The 19,965-nt window shown below is 32.2% G+C and overlaps 1 protein-coding gene across 2 annotated transcripts in view; it reads left to right on the plus strand.

Annotated features, from left to right (window-relative positions):
* The window catches only part of ORC5 (origin recognition complex subunit 5), an 83,437-nt gene extending 64,813 nt beyond the window's left edge, over positions 1 to 18,624 (plus strand). The window contains exons 13-15 of one of the 2 annotated variants that reach the window (XM_074268425.1): positions 7,791 to 7,889; positions 12,924 to 13,036; positions 18,073 to 18,624. In XM_074268425.1, coding sequence (XP_074124526.1) covers positions 7,791 to 7,889; positions 12,924 to 13,036; positions 18,073 to 18,118 — 258 coding nt within the window. In that variant the 3' untranslated portion in view covers positions 18,119 to 18,624. The remainder of the gene's footprint in view (positions 1 to 7,790; positions 7,890 to 12,923; positions 13,037 to 18,072) is intronic. The other variant, XM_074268426.1, reaches the window with a different exon arrangement.
* The last annotated feature ends 1,341 nt before the right edge of the window (positions 18,625 to 19,965 follow it).

The raw sequence follows: 19,965 nt of genomic DNA on the forward strand, positions 1-19,965 counted from the left end.
ATAAATGCATTCATCAAACTTTTCTCATATTCTTGATTCTATAGTAAACATTTTTGTCTTCAATGAAGTTCAGAGACCACATTAAATCAAAAACAGCATTTAAAGAAATCAGTTTTACATGAGAAATGAAATAAAAAGAATTTCTGAGGAACAAAATTAAAATAGAAAACAAAAAAATTTCATTATTTTAGTTTACTCATTGGTTTCTAACCTTATCATTCAGTGAAGTCAATCAACATTGTACCACATATTTTTTTTTTTTTTTTATTAAAGCTTTTTATTTACAAAACATTCATGGGTAATTTTTCAACATTGACCCTTTGCAAAACCTTTTGTTCCAAATTTTCTCCTCCTTCCCGCTACCCCCTCCCCTAGCTGGCAAGTAGTCCAATACATATTAAATATATTAAAATATATGTTAAAATCCAATATTTGTATACATATTTATACAATTATCTTGCTTCACAAGAAAAATCAGAAAAAGAAGGAATTTAAAAAAAAAACTGAGAAAGGAAACAAAATATAAGCAAACAACAACAGAGAGTGAGAATGCTATGTTGTATTCCACACTCAGTTCCCATGGTTCTCTCTCTGGGAGTAGATGGCTGTCTTCATCACTGAACAAGTGGAACTGGTTTGAATCATTTCAATGTTGAAGAGAGCCATGTCCTCATAATTGATTTTTGTATAGTCTTCTTGTTCCCATGTATAATGATCTCCTGGTTCTGCTCATCAGTTCATATAAGTCTGTCTAGATCACTCTGAAATTGTCCTGGTGGTTGTTTCTTACAGAACAATGATATTCTATAACATTCATATACCATAATTTATTTAGCCATTCTCCAATTGCGGGCATCCACTCAGTTTCCAGTTTCTGGCTACTACAAAGAGGGCTGCCACAAAGATTCTTGCACATACAGGTCCCTTTCCCTCCTTTAAAATCTCTTTGGGATATAAGCCCAGTAGAAACACTGCTGGTATGCACAGTTTGATAACTTTTTGATCATAGTTCCAAACTGCTTCCAGAATGGTTGGATTCGTTCATAGTTCCATCAACAGTGCATCAGTGTCCCAGTTTTCCCACATCCCCTCCAACATTGATCGTTATAGTTTCCTGTCATCTTAGGCAATCTGACAGGTGTGTAGTGGTATATCAGAGTTTTCTTAATTTGTATTTCTCTGACAATAGTGATTTGGAGCATCTTTTCATATCACTACAATACTTTCAATTTCTTCATCTGAAAATTGTTCATTTCCTTTGACCATTTATCAGTTGGAGAATGGCTTGAACTATTATAAATTTGACTCAGTTCTCTATATATTTTAGAAATGAGGCCTTTATCAGAACCTTTGAATGTAAAAATGCTTTCCCAGTTTATTTCTTCCCTTCTAATCTTGCCTGCATTAGTTTTGTTTGTACAGAAACTTAATAAAATGAAAGTACCAATTTTGTGTTCAGTAATGATCTCTAGTTCTTCTTTGGTTGCAAAGTCCTTCCTCCTCCATAGATATGAGAGGTAAACTATCCTGTATTCTTCTAATTTACTTATTATATCATTCTTTATGTCTATATCACGAATCCATTTTGATCTTATCTTGATATATGGTGTTAGGTGTGGGTCAGTGCCTAGTTTCTGCCATACTAGTTTCCAGTTTTCCCAGCAGTTTTTGTCAACTAGTGAATTCTTATCCCAAAAGCTGGGGTCTTTGGGTCTGTCAAATACTAGATTGCTATAGTCATTAACTATTTTGTCTTATGAACCTAACTATTCCACTAACCAACTGTTTTATTTCTTAGTCACAACCAAGTGGTTTCAGTGACCGCTGCTTTATGTAATATATGCTTTTCTTTTCATTAATTCCCTTGAAATTCTTGTCCTTTTGTTCTTCCAGATGAATTTTGTTGTTATTTTTTCTAGGTCAGTAAAATAATTTCTTCTGAGTTTGATTGGTAAAGTACTAATTAAATACATTAGTTTAGGTAGTATTGTCATCTTTATTATATTTGCTCAACCTCTCTAAGAGCACTTAATATTTTTCCATTTGCTTAGATCTAACTTTATTTGTATGGAAAGTGTTTTGTAATTTTGCTAATATTGTTCCTGACCCTCCCTTAGCAGATAGAGTCCCAAATATTTTATCCTATTGACAGTTATTTTAAATGGAATTTCTCTTTGTATCTCTTGCTGTTGGATTTTATTAGTGATGTATAAAAATGCTAATGATTTATATGTGTTTATTTTGTATCCTGCAAACTTTGTTCAAGTTGTGGATTAGTTCTAATAGTTTTTTTAGTTGATTCTCTAGATTGTGTCACATATTTTAAATGTGCTTTAAATATTTGCTATTCTATGCACAATGTAGTGCTCATTTAGGAAACACAGAGCTGTAAAGTAATTGTCCTACTCATTTTCCAAATCCCTGGTGATACTGAATTTGTGATCAGATTCTTCTTAAAATTAAATTTTATCCTCAGATAAAAAAAGTTAATTCAATAATCTAAATTTTCTGTAGTGCCTAACTAGGTGAATTTTACTTTTTGCATTTAAAGCAAGATCACAGAAACCATATTAAAATGCCCTGTTGGTTTGAAGAATAACATTTTTTTAAATAGTGTTTTTGTGACTATTCTTCTAACAGTAGACTCATTTTAAAAACAATGAAATGATTATAAATTCTTATCATTAGGTGTTTAGTGTGTTCTGCTCTAATTTAAAATCATATGGCATTAAAGAATTTTTATACACACACACACACACATATATATATTTTATATATATATATTGTCATTATTATGATGTTGGGGCCTTTTTTCCCCAAGCAAACTGAAAACATTCACAAATACAGATCTTCAAAATATCACTGTGAAGTTGATGAAAAGCAAATTTTATTCCTATGTTGTTGATTTAAGTAAAAGGATTTAGTTTGAAAAGAGGTAGAGAAAACTAATAAAGAGAAAAGAAAACTAGAACAATAAGGAAAAGAATAAGAGAAGACAGAGCTACCTTAAACTATAATTTTAAAATAAAAATGAACATGGTCACCTAATTTTTTTTTTTTTTTTTTTTTGTAAAAAATACTGCACTGAATGCTTTCAAAATTTTATAAACTGCAGATTTCTTTTGTATGTTTTTAGTCTGATCCAGCCTCTCTTCACAATTTTATCTTCTTAAGTGTCATTTCCATTTCCTCCTGTTTGATTCCAAGTGTGGTAATTCCATTCTCTTTGATGATGAGAATAGATCACTATAGAAACTCTGACAAAGCTATTTCCATTTTGTGGCACTTTCTGTTTTCCTTCCAGTTTTTATCTATAAATACTCTGGATACAATGATTTAGTTGGGTCTCATATTAAACTTTCTGTAACATTGTTTCTTTGCCTTTTCCCTCTCCAACACAGAGCCAGAAAGTAGGATAGGATTGTAGGATTTTGTTATAGGGCTGAAATTTGCCCTAGTGCCAAAAAAAAAAAGCCTTAATGCAGCATTAGAATTCTAATAAAGAAAAAGGAAGTTGTAGAATCTAATTGCAAAGCAGAACTAATAAAAAGATGTCAAGAGTTAGGGTAGTCTTTCAAGAGTTAGGGTAGTCTTTCATTTGAGGAGTATTGTCTCTGTTTTCAGCTTGCAGTTTCTACTAGCATATTGGTATGCCTTAAGTTTTTCTCTTCTCCCCTCCCGTCCATCCTCCAAACAATTGAAAAAGTGATTTTCCTAATGCATAAATCTGACTATATCAATGCTGTAGTCATTTTCAAGTTATTCCAACTTCCCGGTGGCCATTTTCCTAAGTCCCATTCCCTTGGAACCTGGATTCATCCTAAGATCATGAACTCTGATATATGATATTTATATTTCTTTTGCCTAAAACCAATCTTCCAATGCCAATTTTTGATGGTTTCCAGATCATACATTTCTCTACCACACATACATACACCCTTTGTAGCATCCCTTTATGTGTTGTCTTTTCCCCATTATGTTAAGGAAAATGTAAATTTGTAAAGTGGTCAAAGGTTATAAAACAATACCATTTGGAAAAATGTTCAAAATGATTAATAATTAAGAAATAATTAAAATAGAATAACTCAAATTCCATCTCACAATTGTTATATTGACAAAGATAACAAAAAAAGAAAACTGACAATTGTTTAAAAGGCTGTGAGAAATCAGACAAATTAATACTTTTGGTTTAACAGTGAATTGATCCAGCTAGTCTAGTAAGCAAATTGGAACTGTGCCCCAAAGTCATTAAATTGTATACCCTTTGACCTGGTGAAAGCCCAAAGAAATTTTTATAATAAAAGAAAAAAGACCCTTCTACAAAAAATTTTATAGCAGTACCTTTTCTTGTAATACAGGATTGAAAACAAAGGGGATGCCCATCAGTTAAGAGTGGCTGAATAAAGTATAATATGTGAATAATTGAATATTATTACATAGCAAAAAGAATAAATTCAGAGAAACCTGGCAAATCTTGCATTTTGTGGTTGTTTGGGTGGTTGTTGTCTTCAACAATCTGAAGAAGACTAAAGTGAAATCCTTACATTGGAATCAAAGTATGGTATATCCTACTATAGCTGATCAGAACAATATAAGAACAAAATGCTCTATCACAAGTCAAGCACAAATGATCCACGTGAACATTTGGAGTGGAAATGTCATATGGTCCATGTGAACTTTTGGAGTGGAAATATCTTTAAATTTGGACATCTCACATTTCTTTTAGGCTATTACTGCATTTTTGCTTTGTTCATAGAGTACAGCTTCTTCTTGAATGTGCGCACAAACTTGCTATATGGTCCTTTGCCAGCATTTTCCCATGTCATATAATCAGTTCCAAAATTCTTCAGCGAGACTTTGAAAGTAACCTTGTATCACTTCTGACTACTGTGTGAATGCCTTCATTACATGAGTTCTCCATAAAACAATCTTTTAGGCAAACATACAATTAGTCCTCAAACAACATCACTAGTCCTTCAAAAGTTATGGTCTCTGCAGTTTAACAGCTTGGTAGTTTAGTAGGAAAAGACCTTAATGTCTAGTACCTTATCGTATCAGATGATAAAATCTTCCTAAAACAGTTTACATGGGAGGAATTCAATTTCCTGACATGGTGTTAGTATACTGTCTGAATTTTACAGGAATACAACACTGAGGTGAGCATAGTGGCTCTGAAAACCTACCTCCAGTTTGGTAGGCAGTACTTCTGAGATGAAGGCTGCTTTCCACCTTTGGTATCCACCTGATCCAACCAACCCTCACTGTGACTCCAAAAGACTACAGATGTAGATTAAAAATCAGGAAAACCATATTTACAGTAACAACATTGTAAAGGAAAACAACATGAAAGACTTAAGGAAAACAAGACTTGAGAATTCTGATTAGTACAATGACTAAAATGAGAAAACTGATAAGAAAACAGGTTTACTTACTTTCTGACAAGAATTAAGATAATTTTGGACGTGTTAAATGTATAGATTTGTTTTGCTTGACTGCTTATTTGTTAGGATTGCATTTTTCCTTTTTATAGTTGGGGGAAGATATTTGGGTGAGAGTTAAGTGGAGAAGCTAGGGATAATATTGCTAATGAAGAAAACAGGGTCATTGAAGCATTTTTTAAAATGCACTCAAGAGAACTGAAGGAAGTAAAAAAGGAAATAGACAAATAACAAAGCTTTGAATGTGACATGTTTGTTTTTGTATTTTTAAAAAGAAAGCTGTATGCAATAGAGATCTGTGTTTTCATATATAATCTTTTTCTGTTCTGCTTTCTATTCGGAAATACTCCTATTTTGTTTTTCATTAAATGGTAGAATATTTTTTTTTTTTTTCCAAGAAGGTAAGTTCTTCAAGAGCATGGACTATTTTACTTGCTTATATTTTTATCCCTAACACTTAGCACAGTGCCTAGTGCACAGTAAATGTTTAGTAAAAATTTTTATTTAATCCCCTATTCTAACCAGTATTCCCAGGCTCATGATTACAGTCTTCTGCACACTATATAACAAATCTCATTTCCATGCCTTTGAACTGACTGCCCTCCATGCCTGGAACGTATTTTTTCCTCACTGTCATCTCTTAGAATCCCATTTCTTTCAAAACTTAGATTGAAGCTACCTTCCTAGCTAATACCTCCTCCATTGCCTTTATTTATATACACACAAGGACATATGTGCACATGTATGTACATACATATGTGCGTTCTCTCCTAGTAGAGTATAAGCTCCACTTTTGAGGACAGGATTGTTTGGTTTTTGTTCTATTTAGAAATTGACAATGTTTGAGACAGATATAATTTAACAAATTACTATTGATAGATGTTGTCTATGGTTTCTGGTTCTGTTGTAACAGTTTATATGTTTTCCCTAAAAACTGGCTATCAAAATTGATCTGTGACCTGATCCAGAATAGTTAGGATTAAATTTTTTTTTCTCTAGATAAATATCAGAAAATAGTTTATTTCTGTGCCATCTCAGTGGATTAATGATTGTTCATTTCTCAAAGAGCCTTTTTCTCCAAAGGCTTTTAAAATAAAAATTCCCAGTAGAAAATCCCATTAGTGTCCTTCTACCACATTAAAAATTCTCTTGGATGAAACTTTAATTAAAATAGTTGTCTGATAAACTGACTACATATTTTTGTTGTTTGTTGTTATTGTTATTGTTGTTTCTTCCAGATGGTATAAAATGATTAGACCTATTTGGTTAATCTCACCTTTCTTAACCTCAGAGCTTTAAAACAATTTATCTCTACTGTTTCCATTGCAATCCAGACTTTTACAATCTCTGAAGTAGAGTTCTTTACACACACTTTTATTTTATGGTACAAAATTACAACCATACTAACTATTTTGGGGGCCAATTTTAATTGTTTATTCTAGAACAGTTCCAGAAAATGTCTAAAGATCAGATACCTCAGTTAACATGATATGTGTTGAGTAGATCCTGCTTATTCTTTTCAATTTTCACATTTGCATATTTTTACTTTGACCTGTTTTTGTAATTTTCACTTATTTTAGCTCACATTATACTTCCTTTTTGCTTTTCCAATATTTTTATTCCTTTTTGGCCAAATGCTATAAAATTTTGACCCCAGAGTTTCAATTAAATTAATTAGTTATTACTACTTATCATAAGGGAAAAAAATGCTTATATTTTACAAGAAGCTATCCTCTTAAATTCTTTAACAGGAATCCAACCTCATAAAGTACTTTTAAAGACAATGATAGTTGTCCTCAATGTGTAAGGTGTTTATTTTGAATATAAATTTATTGAGAACAGTGACTATGTCATTTTTGTCTTTGTATCCAGCTCCTAGCACAGTGCCTAAACATTAAACATGATAGCTGTTTAATAAATAGTGATTGATTAAGAAAACAAAAATTTAACTTCTGGCAGTCGTTCTAAAGGATATTAATTCATGAATTTACCAGTAAATGTTCCTTAGTTGAGGACAAGTAGCCATGTTCAGTCATTAGTCATAACGTATATATTATAAATCTGGGAACACAGTGGGTACAAAGATTTTAAAACTATAAGTTTTTTAAGAGGGAAGAGGATGTATTAAGTTTTTTACCATGAACTAGAAGTTAAAATAATAATTAGATTCCAAAGGGAAAATAGTCCCAAAAGACACACACACACACACACACACACACACACACACACACACACACACACACACACGTGAATGCTTTGATCCCTTTGGATAATATACCTTGTGAATAATGTGAATTGAAAAGTATGCACTGTTCAGTAATTCTTGAGATGTCATTGCAAATTTCTTTCCAGATCAATTGGATCATTTACATCTCTACCAACAGCACATCTCTGTGCCTGACCCTCCATAGCATCTCCAATAGTTGCCATTTTCATATTTTATTCATCTTTGTAAGTATGACTGTTGCATTGGCCCTTACCATGCTCCATGCTGTAGGAGTAGAATAAATTCTCTTCCATACTAAAGTTTGAGCATCTTACTCCTTCCTCATCAGGAAGATTAATCCTAACATTCTATTATTTTAAGCAAGTCTCTATGAGATAGAGTATACCTGACCTAATTTTGCAATTTTCTGTTACAGTTTGGTAGATTTTTTGGGTAATTAGTAAATACATGTGCAATGACCAATTTTGGTTCATTCTCCCTCAAACACCAAATTACTTTTTTTGTGTGTGTGTGTGGTAATGATGTATTTTTTAAAATTAATTTTATAATTATACATTTTTTGACAGTATATATGCATAAGTAATTTTTTTATAACATTATCCCTTGTATTCATTTTTCCAGATTTTCCCCTCCCTCCTTCTACTCCCTCCCCTAGATGACAGGCAATCTCATACATTTTACATGTGTTACAGTATAACCTAGATACAATATATATATATGTGTAAATACCATTTTCTTGTTGCACATTAAGTATTAGATTCTGGAGGTATAAGTAACCTGGGTAGATAGACAGTAGTGCTAACAGTTTACATTCACTTCCCAGTGTTCCTTCTCTGGGTGTAGTTGTTTCTGTCCATCATTGATCAGCTGGAAGTGAGTTGGATCTTCTTTATGTTGAAGATATCCACTTCCATCAGAATATATCTTCATACAGTATCGTTGTTGAAGTGTACAGCGATCTTCTGGTTCTGCTCATTTCACTCACATGAGTTCATGCAAGTCTCTCCAAGCCTTTCTGAATTCATCCTGCTGGTCATTTCTTACAGAGCAATAATATTCCATAGCCTTCATATACCATAATTTGCCCAACCATTCTCCAATTGATGGACATCCATTCATCTTCCAGTTTCTAGCCACTAGGAAAAGAGCTGCTACAAACATTTTGCCACATACAGGTCCCTTTCCCCTCTTTAGTATTTCTTTGGGATATAAGCCCAATAGTAGCACTGCTGGATCAAAGGGTATGCACAGTTTGATAACTTTTTGGGCATAGTTCCAAATTGCTCTCCAGAATGGCTGGATTCTTTCACAACTCCACCAACAATGTATTAGTGTCCCAGTTTTCCCACATCCCCTCCAACTTTCATCATTATTTGTTCCTGTCATCTTAGCCAATCTGACAGGCAAATACCAAATTACTAATAAAGCATTGGACATCTGAGTTCTAGTATGTGCTCTGCCTTTAACTATGTAGTTGTTGGATATTAAGTGAATTATTTTACTTTAATATAAAATTTTTTCAACTGTAATATCAAGAGCTGTAGGCTTCCATATTGTGGCAGTATAGAACATGTGAAGATTTCTGTTTTGTCTTTCATCCTCTCTCTAACTTAGAGATAATCTGCTAAATTCTGGAATATATACAAAATAATTTTTATTCAGAATTTCCATAACTGTCATCGCAAAGCAATGTTGGAAATGAGAACAGGATGACAATAAATGGAAACAAACTTTTGCTATAAAATTGCCAGTTAAGAATAACTCAGTTTCAATCAGTGACCCCATTGGTAAGTAGTCAGTTTTAAGCTTTATCATTGATTTGTTTCCTACAAACCATAAGGTTGCTTACAATTTGAAATCTTTTCCCTTTTTAATCTCCATGTTCCCCTGTTCTCATATTTCTATTAAGTCTCTTTTACTTAATGAACTATCTTACTCAGGAGTGCCGTATTGGCTTAATGGCACTACTTTTTCTTTTTTTCTTTACTGATTTCTGAAAGAGTAGAATGTAAACAATTTAGGTCTCTCAGAACAGGTTTTTTTTGGTTGTGGTTTTGTTTTTTTAATGTTAACATAGCCTGCTCTGGAGTCTTTGAATTTAACTCTATAAGACTAGTCCTGGGTAATTTGCATAAAATGCATTTTCTAAATGACATCTGGTTTTCAAACTGCTTTTAGTTACATTGTTGTGTAATATGTACACACTTAACTACCAGTAGCAGAGGACTTTAGACAAGTGTAGGCAACCAAGTTAAATTTGTGTACAGATGTTTCATAGTATGCTGCTTGTCTGTTACAAATTAATAAAACCCCAAAAGAGGATTTACTTGGTATTTATTTATTATATTAAAAGATGGAGATTCACACTTAGCATACAGTTTCCAGACAAGTTGTGATATTAAAGAATAGAAATCAAAATATTAATTTCTTTTGAAATTTTAATGCAGGCATTTATAATCAGTTATTACAATAGAATATTCTATATTCTTTTCTAATTCGAAAAACTACTTCAGATTTTACTAAATATGAAATGGTGTGGATATGGAACAATACAATGACATATATCTATCTTCTCTTTATCTGCAGATTTGTCAGTAAAGTTTTGAAAGCTGGCAAAATACCATTTTTTTTTTAAACAGTAAAATGATATTGAGAGTACTAACATGTTGGATGTTGTAAGAAGTTAGAATTGGAAAATATTCCACAGATAGAGCATTGGAAATGTTATAACACTATATTTTAGTATTTAATCTATTTTTAAACTATTTCAAAGATTCTGAATATTTGTATTTATATTTTTAGATCTCTGCAATGATCATTGATTTTAACTTATGGGAATTTAACCTTAGCTCAAAAATTTTTGTCTTAAAACTTTTACAGACCAATTTCAAAAATATATCAATGTGTTTGTGGAAGAAAATATTATTAGTTATAATCTAGAATATTATACATAATTGGGTATTTATTCTGATAAAATTTACTTCTCATCAATGACCTCTTATTGCTGACTTAATAAAATAAACATTACATTTCCTAAAATTTGAGGCCTTCCATAATCTGATTCCAGCATTATTTCATAGTACAATATTTTTTTGCAATTTTTGTTTTAGCCAGTTTGGACAGTTGTAAAGCACTTACATGGCACCTGCTGTGTAGTAGCTCTTCATCACTGCTTATTCTTTTCTCTGTTCCCCATCCATTTTTGTTTCTTGACCTTTCCTCTTAGTGCCATCTCTGTTCACACTATCAATAGGTCTTGGAGGGACATCTTTCCCTCCTCCTTTCTCTTTGCCTCATTCCTAGCTTTTGCAGTCATCCTTCTCCTTGGCATATCTCAGCTGTCAAAATCTATGATTTCCTTACTGGATGTGATCCTTGGCTTAGAATCTTTTTCTGTTTGATAGAGCTTAGCTAGAAATGCTCTTATATAATGATAATTTGTTTTTTCATCCTAAGTTGCTGGTAGATAAAAATGCCTGTTCTAAAAAACAGCATTTATAATAAAATTGTCACTGGGTTAATAATCAGAAGACCCAAATTGCAGAAAGGATGGCTCTGTCACTAACTTACTGCATGGCTTAGACAAGTCATTCAATTCTTAAGCGTTTATTTCCTTGATTTTAAAGTGAAGATGAACTAGAGGATCCAAAGTTCCTTCCAGATTTGATGTAGAAAGTTTATCTCATCAATATAGTATTAATTTGAAGGACATTGAATCTTACATCAAAACAACCTTATGCTTCTCTTAAAAATAAAAAAATTAGTTTTATAACTCCTATTCTAAATATTCTTTGTGCCCCCCTTTTATTATATGTATTATTAACATAACATTTAATTATTTGTAATGGTACAAGATAAACTTTTAAATTTATATATTATATTTAAATGAGATCTCAGTCTAAGAGCTATCTAAACTTAAGGTGTTTTTGTTAGAAGTTTTCATGAGCCTCATGCTTATCCTTTCTAGGAGATATAACTTTGTTTCATTGGTAGTCCCTGAATAAAAGGAGCCAGTCCAACAGCAAGCACATCTGGCAGAATAATTAGCCAATAATGGTGCACAAGAGTGTAAAAGAGCAGCTGTAATAACAGGTTGTTATGCTTCTTCATTGACTGAATAGAGAGTTGATTTAATAGAGTTTATAAGTCATATTTCCCTCTTACAAAAATAATAAAAAGACAAATTTGAAGTTGTTAAAACTAAAGGAAGTTCAGAGTAGAAGGTAAGTTATTAAAATCCTAAATTCCTTAAACTAAAACAAGTTGTTTTATTCACTCTTCTTTGCTCACCGTTAATGGATATAACACTTTAGTGCTAGTCTCCTAAGTGAACAATTTAGTTTCCAATTTTAATGAATAGGTTAATGAAATTTTTACCAGTTATTTCCTATGTTGAATTGTTTCCTATTGGGCATCCCTAGATGAGATCACTCAGCATATCATCAAAGTTATGTATTCTCATTTCTTTCCCCTGTCTCCTGCTGGTCTGCAGTCTGATAACATTAGGTGTTAGTATAGAATGAACTTGAGCTAATAAGCCTTTTAGTGCTTGGAGCACCTATCATTCCTGGATTAAAAGATTTAATCCTCTCGATGATGGTCCTATGAGATGGAAGTTGTTTTGTTCCATTACTTGGTTTGAACTTGACAAACTTTAATCTGTCTTTTGTAAATCTAAGCCTTAGGTTATTTTTCTGACTCATTGGATATTATTAAGTTTTTAAAGCAACACTAACCCAGGGAAAGGAGAAAGAACAGGTTAGTTAGTTATTGGTGCTTTTTTTTCACTCTCCTGCCTGTTTCCAGTCCTTAAATCTGAGAGAGAGAAAGAAAAGTTAAAGACCACACATTGTTTGATTCCCATGGAGTGTAGATTTTTGATCTCTTGCTGTATTTGGATAGGAACATCAAAAACATTTATGTGTTTTGGGAAACTGTTTGGATTTCTCTTATTTTAAAAGGGCAGTGCTCATACTTCTGAAACAAAGTATTTCATTCAGTAGAAAAGAAAATGAGTGTTCCCCAAGGATAAAATCCTTAAAGATGCTTGTCATTATGTTAGTTAAATAGGTCTCTGGATGTAAGTCTTATATAAATTTAAAAGCAATTGTATTCTCTTTGTAATTACCTTTGCAGTTTTAGATTCTTTATTAAAAAAAATCTTTATTTAAAATTATTATATTGGATTGTGATTGGAAATGATGACATAATACATCTTTTCATAAACAATTAAAACTTTTATACTTTCTCATTTCTAGATTACCTCACTTGTGACCCTTCAGCTGTTAACTTTGGTTGGCCATGATGACCAGCTTGATGGACCAAAATACAAATGCACTGTGTCTTTAGACTTCGTCAGAGCTATTGCAAGGTCAGCCAAAAATAGATTTTTAATGTAATGATCTATAAGTTATATAAGTTGTATAATAAATTTAAAAGTAATAATATTTGTTACTTAAAAGAAAAAAGAGTCATTTGACTCCCAGAAATGAAAAAGAACCCCTCAAGTGGAAGTCTATGTCACTTTTGGAAATGTCCTCAGAACTCATAGAACATCCTTTTTTTCTTTTACTCTCCTCAGTGTGGGTGAATCTTTATCCATTAGCCTTTAACCACTAGAAGTTTAGAGTGTATTTGAGTTTTGAAAATAGCTAAAAGCTAAGCCGTTCAGAACCTAGTCTAATGAATAAAATGGGCAATCAATATGGATAATACCGGTTTAATTGAAAATGAAATATGACTCTAAAATAATTTTCTTATATGTAGTTTGCAAATTGGTGCAGAAAGTGTAGGAATATTTAACTGATGCCAGCGTCATTGAAATATGTTGTAGGTCACATTTTTTAAAAAAAGATTACTTCCTCTCACCCTTGGGTTACAAGTGCTGGTACTTTTTTTTTTTTTTTTAATTGTACTCACTTTAAAAATCACTCTTTCTCCAAATTTGTGTGCTTCACATAAGATGATTCTACCACTGACATCAGTAGAGCATACATCTTTTATCACTTGTTAAATTCACACACCAGTGTTACAGGTGTACAAATTGACCAACCAGAGTAAGGGATCTGTAGTTTGTGGAATCACACAAACACACACGCAAACACACACACACACCAATCCATATTGGTTTTTGGTATACTTTACATATCCAGTCTTTTGATTTCATTGTACTTAAAAAAGCATAAAAATATCCTTCTTGCCCAACTCCCTTTTCATTTTTCACCATTTTATATATCTTGCAACTTAATTTATTATTTAGATTTCAAAGTAGTTCAAGTTGAAATTCATTGTATAGAAATAGATTAATTTAGATTTGCATAATTTTAAGCTTCATTAATCTATATTTATCAGACATATACCTGCCCATAACAGTAAAACACATTGTTCTCTTTATGAAAATGTTATGGGATTTCTAGTTTAGGGTCTTCTGACCAGAAGAGAGGAATATCCCACAAAAAATAAACATCTAAATAAGAATAAAACTATCAAACACAAATAAGCACTTCAAGGTTTAAAAGCATCATCTTATTGTATCTTCACAAATTATCTGTGATAGATATTGTTACTCCCATTTTATAGATGAGTAAAGGTTCTATTATATTCAGCTTCACATAGTTCATAAGTGTCAGAGATAAGATTTGAACCTAGATTTTCTGACTGTAGATTTAATACTTGTCCATTTAGGCAATCCTGCCTAAATGTAGATACTTTTCACCAACAGAAATTAGACCCTTTTTACTAAATCTTTATTGTTAAGGGACATTTTCTATATTATCTTCTGTATCATCTTCTGTAAACTTCTTAAACTTCATTGAAATGCAAATATTACCATTAAATAAGTAAAGTAAAATTTCTTTTTAACAGTTTTCTCCAACTGTCTTAGAAGTAACTACTTCTCACTTATTTGGCCAGAGAAAGTAATAATCTTTGTGAAACAAGTTATTCTTCATTTAAGCATTTTACATCAGTGGAAGAGTAGGGATGAAAAATACTAAGTAGAATGCTACAGAAAAATTAAGCATTAGAGTTGTAATGGATCTTAGATATTATCTTGTTCTTTTCCCCTTCATTGTCATAAAAGCTAACTTGACCAAAGTCATAGAGCCATTAACTTATGTATTTCTAATTTCTAATATCCTGGGTTCTTCACCATCTAGCAGTTTTTCCATTATACATATTGCCTGACAGAGCTGAAAATTTTTCTTTGTGTATTTTCTGTGACTCATACACTGTTTTGAGTACAGTAGAACTTTTTAGAAAGTCCTTTTTAAAAATTGTGTTAAATCCTAAATTCTGCTCACCTCCTAACTCCCAAAAGCAGCATATTTTCATTGAAATGAATTTTTGTTTTAAATCTCCTTTGCAAATGTTTTCTAATGGATTTAAAATTTTTGATAGCATTTGTTCTGATCACGAGACTATTATTGAAACAGAAAAAAACAAAAGCAACGCTTGCACCAATCAGGCCGTCCGGTCCAAGCAAGGAGTAGACACTTTTTGGACTTTAGCAATGAAGGTGTGATTTGGCAGTCATTAAAGTCATCCTCTTTGTATTTGCTTTCATTAAGGATTCTTTTATTTAAACAGTTTTCAAAATTTTCATAATTAGTGCTCTGGAAAAGTGCATTCTTTTTTTTTTCCCCTTTAAGGGAGATGTTACATTACAGGAAAACTTTAAAATTTTCATATAAATTTACCTAGGAAAACAGAATAGAAATTATTTAATAACATTAGATTCCCTCGCTGTAATTGTGGCCATTACAAAAAAGAAAAACAAAATGTCAGTCTCATCTGAAAATTAACCACATATAACCCATTATAGGTGCAACTATAAATTAGCCACCAGAATGTTTAACCAGAATAAACTGCTCATGAATGATTGAGATTAAGCTGTGTTATACTTAAAGCATTCTTAAAACCTGATTGTCCTTTCAGATATGTATGTGGGAATAAGCAATAGAACCATTTGATTCAGTATTCTTGTCACAATTATAAAGTTTCAGGTTATCAAATGAATCATTTTTTAAAAGTTCTACAATATGCATTTAGAGGGAGAAAGAAATAAAACGAGTCCTCAGAAGAAGACATTACTTTATAAAGGAAAAAGACACAAAGAAGATTGGGATATAAAGAAAAAATACTAAATATACCCAAACTGCACACTCAGCTCATCTTAAGGTCATTTATATTGTTTTTTTTAAAATGGCACTAGGCAAATCACCATTAGAAGTGTTTGCCTTTTTTCTTTATCATACTCGTGTCCTGTTTCTTTTATGATGTTTGCTTTAAAAAAGAAATCAATCATCAAAAAAAAAAAAATCAATATGCATTGCGTTCTTCAAGGAAGAAACAGTTGTGCTTACTGAACTTGATAGATGTGAAAAGCCAAGAAGAGTTAGAGAAAGTACTTGCAAAGCACATTTTCTCCTTTACAAATCAAAACTTTGTCCAAGAATAAATTGATCTAAAGCTTGTTAATCCAGGATTCTTATAACTGTAGAGTTGTTATAGCCTGCTATGAATTTGACTGCCTTATATCATTTTTGATGCTGCCAATATAGCATATTATTAAATTTTCCTATAGCTGCCAATACCCTGGAAGGTGATCTGCTGGGATCAGTTGGCAGATCGCCTGCAGTAGAGGATATTAAGAGTTTCAGTTATCTTGACAAATGTATGTTTCTTAAGGGAATGGATTTGGCTGTTCATTCTCAGCTAACATTCATTCTGGGTCAACATCCAAACATTTCCTTAAAATTTAAATTGTTTTTTTTTTAATCAATGATTAATACATTAAAACTGGTTAGCTTTCTTATTTTTTTTAATCATTTGAAGCTAGTTTTACTCAACATGTATTTAAAAGTACATGTTCAATAAGCCCTAAAATTAAATTCACTTAGAAGTTCTTGAAATTGGAAGTTGGTTTTTAGTTTGGTCCATAGGAATGTGCTAATATGAATTCTTTCTCTGTTTATAATAGGAAAAAACAAAACAAAACACCTGCCATGTTCTGAATACCTCAGGGGGGGAAAAAAAAAACAACAACAACAAAAAAACCCTCTTTCTCCTTCTACCAAAAAGGGCATTTCAGTTACTACTCAAATCTTTTCTATCATCTGTGCCTCTTCTCTCTAAATTTTCTAGGTTCTAAAACCTAGGTTTTCTAGGTTAAAGAGAAGAAAAATATGTATTAAAAAGGCTAGTAGAGTTGGGGAGTAGAGATGGGAATTAAGAGTTGTATAGTCAAATGCTTCATCTACCATTAAAATATTTTATCTGTTAATTTTTTAAAATAACTCTGTTTTTGTGTCAGTTACATAAGAATTCTTTTTGGTCATGATTCTTCTGTTTGGTAAGGTTAACGTTCCATAGAGTGGCAAGTTAAGGTACTTGGGCTCTTCCTTGTCCTCCATTAGATATCACTGCCATCCTGGGGCCTCACTTAAGTTGTTGCTAACTAGTTTTTCACAAATAGTTTCCATTATTGGCTATTTTAAGAATTTTAAAATATCTTTTGTGTTAATAATGTGCCAGAAACTTTTTTATAAATTACAAAATGATAGCCAGAAACATTCAGTATGATGGTTTAATAAATAAAGAGATGCAATTAACAAATCTTTAATATGCCGCTCTCATATAGATGATTATTTTTGCAGCATTCAGTGTTAAGCTTTTCATTTTATACTTATTGCTAGATCATTATATCTAATTATTTTGATCATTTATTCAAATAATAAAACTCTAAGTCTGAATATTTGTAGTGAAGAATGAGTTTAAAGAAAAGAAAATAATTACATGTCTCTCCCCACTGTTATTTTATTCTGCCTGCCATCAGAGTACAAAAATACACATTCATATCATCTATCTGTTGAATCTCATTCTTGGATTTTACAGATTTAGCTACAATGCATACACAGGTCAACTAGTGTTAAAAGACTGAAAGAATGAGCACTATAAATGAGGACAGATGAGCTATGCAGTATGTAATGCTTAAACAGGTGGTTTGGATGATAAACAATGTTCAGCAGCACAAAAGATTTAAATACTTTTGCATCTCTAATTACTTTATCCTGTTTATTAGACAAAAAACAAGTAGCTGGCAGATTAAATTTCAACTTTCTATGGCATAATTGAAATAGAGTTAGAACACAATTATAACTAACTTTATTTCTTTAAAATACCCCAAAAAACTTAATGCCTGGCAAAAACTTTATTCAGATATTGTTTTGCTAATAACATTTCAAAGAATTGGCATCAAGCTTTATCAGTATTATGTGCAGTGTCATGGCACCCGGGAATTGTGAAGCATTCATTATGAATATTCCTACATGCTCTTTCCCTAAACACATATTTCTCTGAGCAATCCAAGAGTGGTGATACTAACAGGTTCTGTGTTTTTGTTTATAGGACGGTGAACTTCGACATAATAAAATACTTGTATGATTTCTTGTGAAAACAAGCTTCCCAGCTTCACATATGGACACTGTGACAGTGACTAAGCCAAGCTGTGTTCATCCATCACTTAGCTGGCCAGGGAGAGGAGTGTTTTGGCTCTATTGGATTTGTCCAAACAGGTGCTGGCCCAGCATGGCATCCGATGAAAATACTCTGATTGGTCTGGGTGGATCTGAGCAGAGGACTATTTACCAGAGACCCTGGAGTATTTGGAAGCAATGTGTTAATTATAAACAGCAGGGTTTGAGCACAATCTGTTCTATTCTTAATGATGTTATCTTAACACTGAAATTGCCTGAAACCCATTTACTTAGGACTGCATTTTGCTCTGTGAACTATCCCCTGCGCTTTGAACGTGCCAGCAGCCCTTGTTTGTATGCCCAGTTTTTTCACTTCCCCTCCGCAGGAGTCTTTGCAATTGCCTGCCAAAGCAGCTTTTTCCTAAGGCCACCATTTTAAGAGATTGGAATTGTGAAATGTAATAAATATCAGGTTATATCTAAATCCAAATGGTTATGTATGTTTATCTGTATAGATCGTAATTTTCTCCGAACAGAAGGTAGTTTTGATTGTACATAGATCAACTTTGCATCTCTGACCAGTTGTAATAACTGCAACCTGGAAAATACTTGTGTGATACTTATCTGGACATCCACTTGCAATTAACTGTCCAAACTAGGAATTTATTAATGTGATTAACTTTTGTTTTTAACCACTAGCTTTTAAAATTTTTACACTGAAAACTGCCTGTTAACTGTAGACCTTGATTCTAATTTCCTTGTCTTAACTTGGTCTTTTGAAGGCACTTCCAAGTTAACATTTGAATATTTGAAAACTGTTTTAAGTTCATTTGGAATGCTTGATACACGGCCTAGTTTTAAATTTTGGTACAAATAGAATTTTCATACCATTTTTGAAGAAAAACTCACATTATGTACTCTCAATAAGAAATCTTAGTTCACAACAATTACTTGTCACATTGGAACTATAACTTACTAACACAAAGTACAGATTAAATGAGTAATTATTTACTTGATGCATACCCTGTATTTAAGCAGGTAAGGAGAAAGAAGAGAAAAATAAAGTATACCTTTTTCTTTGTAGAAGAGAACAAGGAAAGAAATTCCTCTCCAAAAAGATCACTATTCATAGTGAGTGTGCGTATATACCTTCTTTAATGGCCTCATTCTAACCATTACTAGGGGGTACACTACTGATGTTAAGTAAGGTAGGACCAGTGATATACACATGGAGAAGGTTGGGAGATTTCCATAGCAGAATTCCCAGGCTTCAAGAAAAATGAAGTCGTTTTGGTTCAGCCACTTCAAATAAAGCTAACACCAAATGGTGTAGCTTCTTACTCCTAAAATACTCTGATTTAATATATTTTCAAAAAGTTTTTTGCTCATCTGGGTATAGATAGATTGGTGCTAATACATAAGAGGTGAAGATAGCAACCAAAAGCAAGAAAGAGAACTGAAACATATTTTTTCAGTGCCTGACTCCTTTTCCCATCCCCAACATATATTCTATCCTCACATTGGGTGCCCATAGTTTTATTATATTTTTACTTATTTTGTTAAATATTTCTTGATTATATTTTAATGTAGTTTAGGTTATAGTTAGAATTGTTGTGAGCCACAAGTGGGACACCTGTGATCTAGGTCATCATCTCTTCATCTGGTTTATCCAATTATATGTCTTGAATCTCCTTCTGGGTCTTGACAAGTTATGAATCTTGTGATTGAAGGCTAATCTTATAGTATTTAAGATGTTAGCCTTTGTGGGATATTTGCATTTCCACATGGGAAGCCTATAGATAACCAATAATAAGACTTCCTACTG

The sequence above is a fragment of the Sminthopsis crassicaudata genome, chromosome 5 (assembly GCF_048593235.1).
Source record: "Sminthopsis crassicaudata isolate SCR6 chromosome 5, ASM4859323v1, whole genome shotgun sequence".
Lineage (NCBI taxonomy): Eukaryota > Metazoa > Chordata > Mammalia > Dasyuromorphia > Dasyuridae > Sminthopsis > Sminthopsis crassicaudata.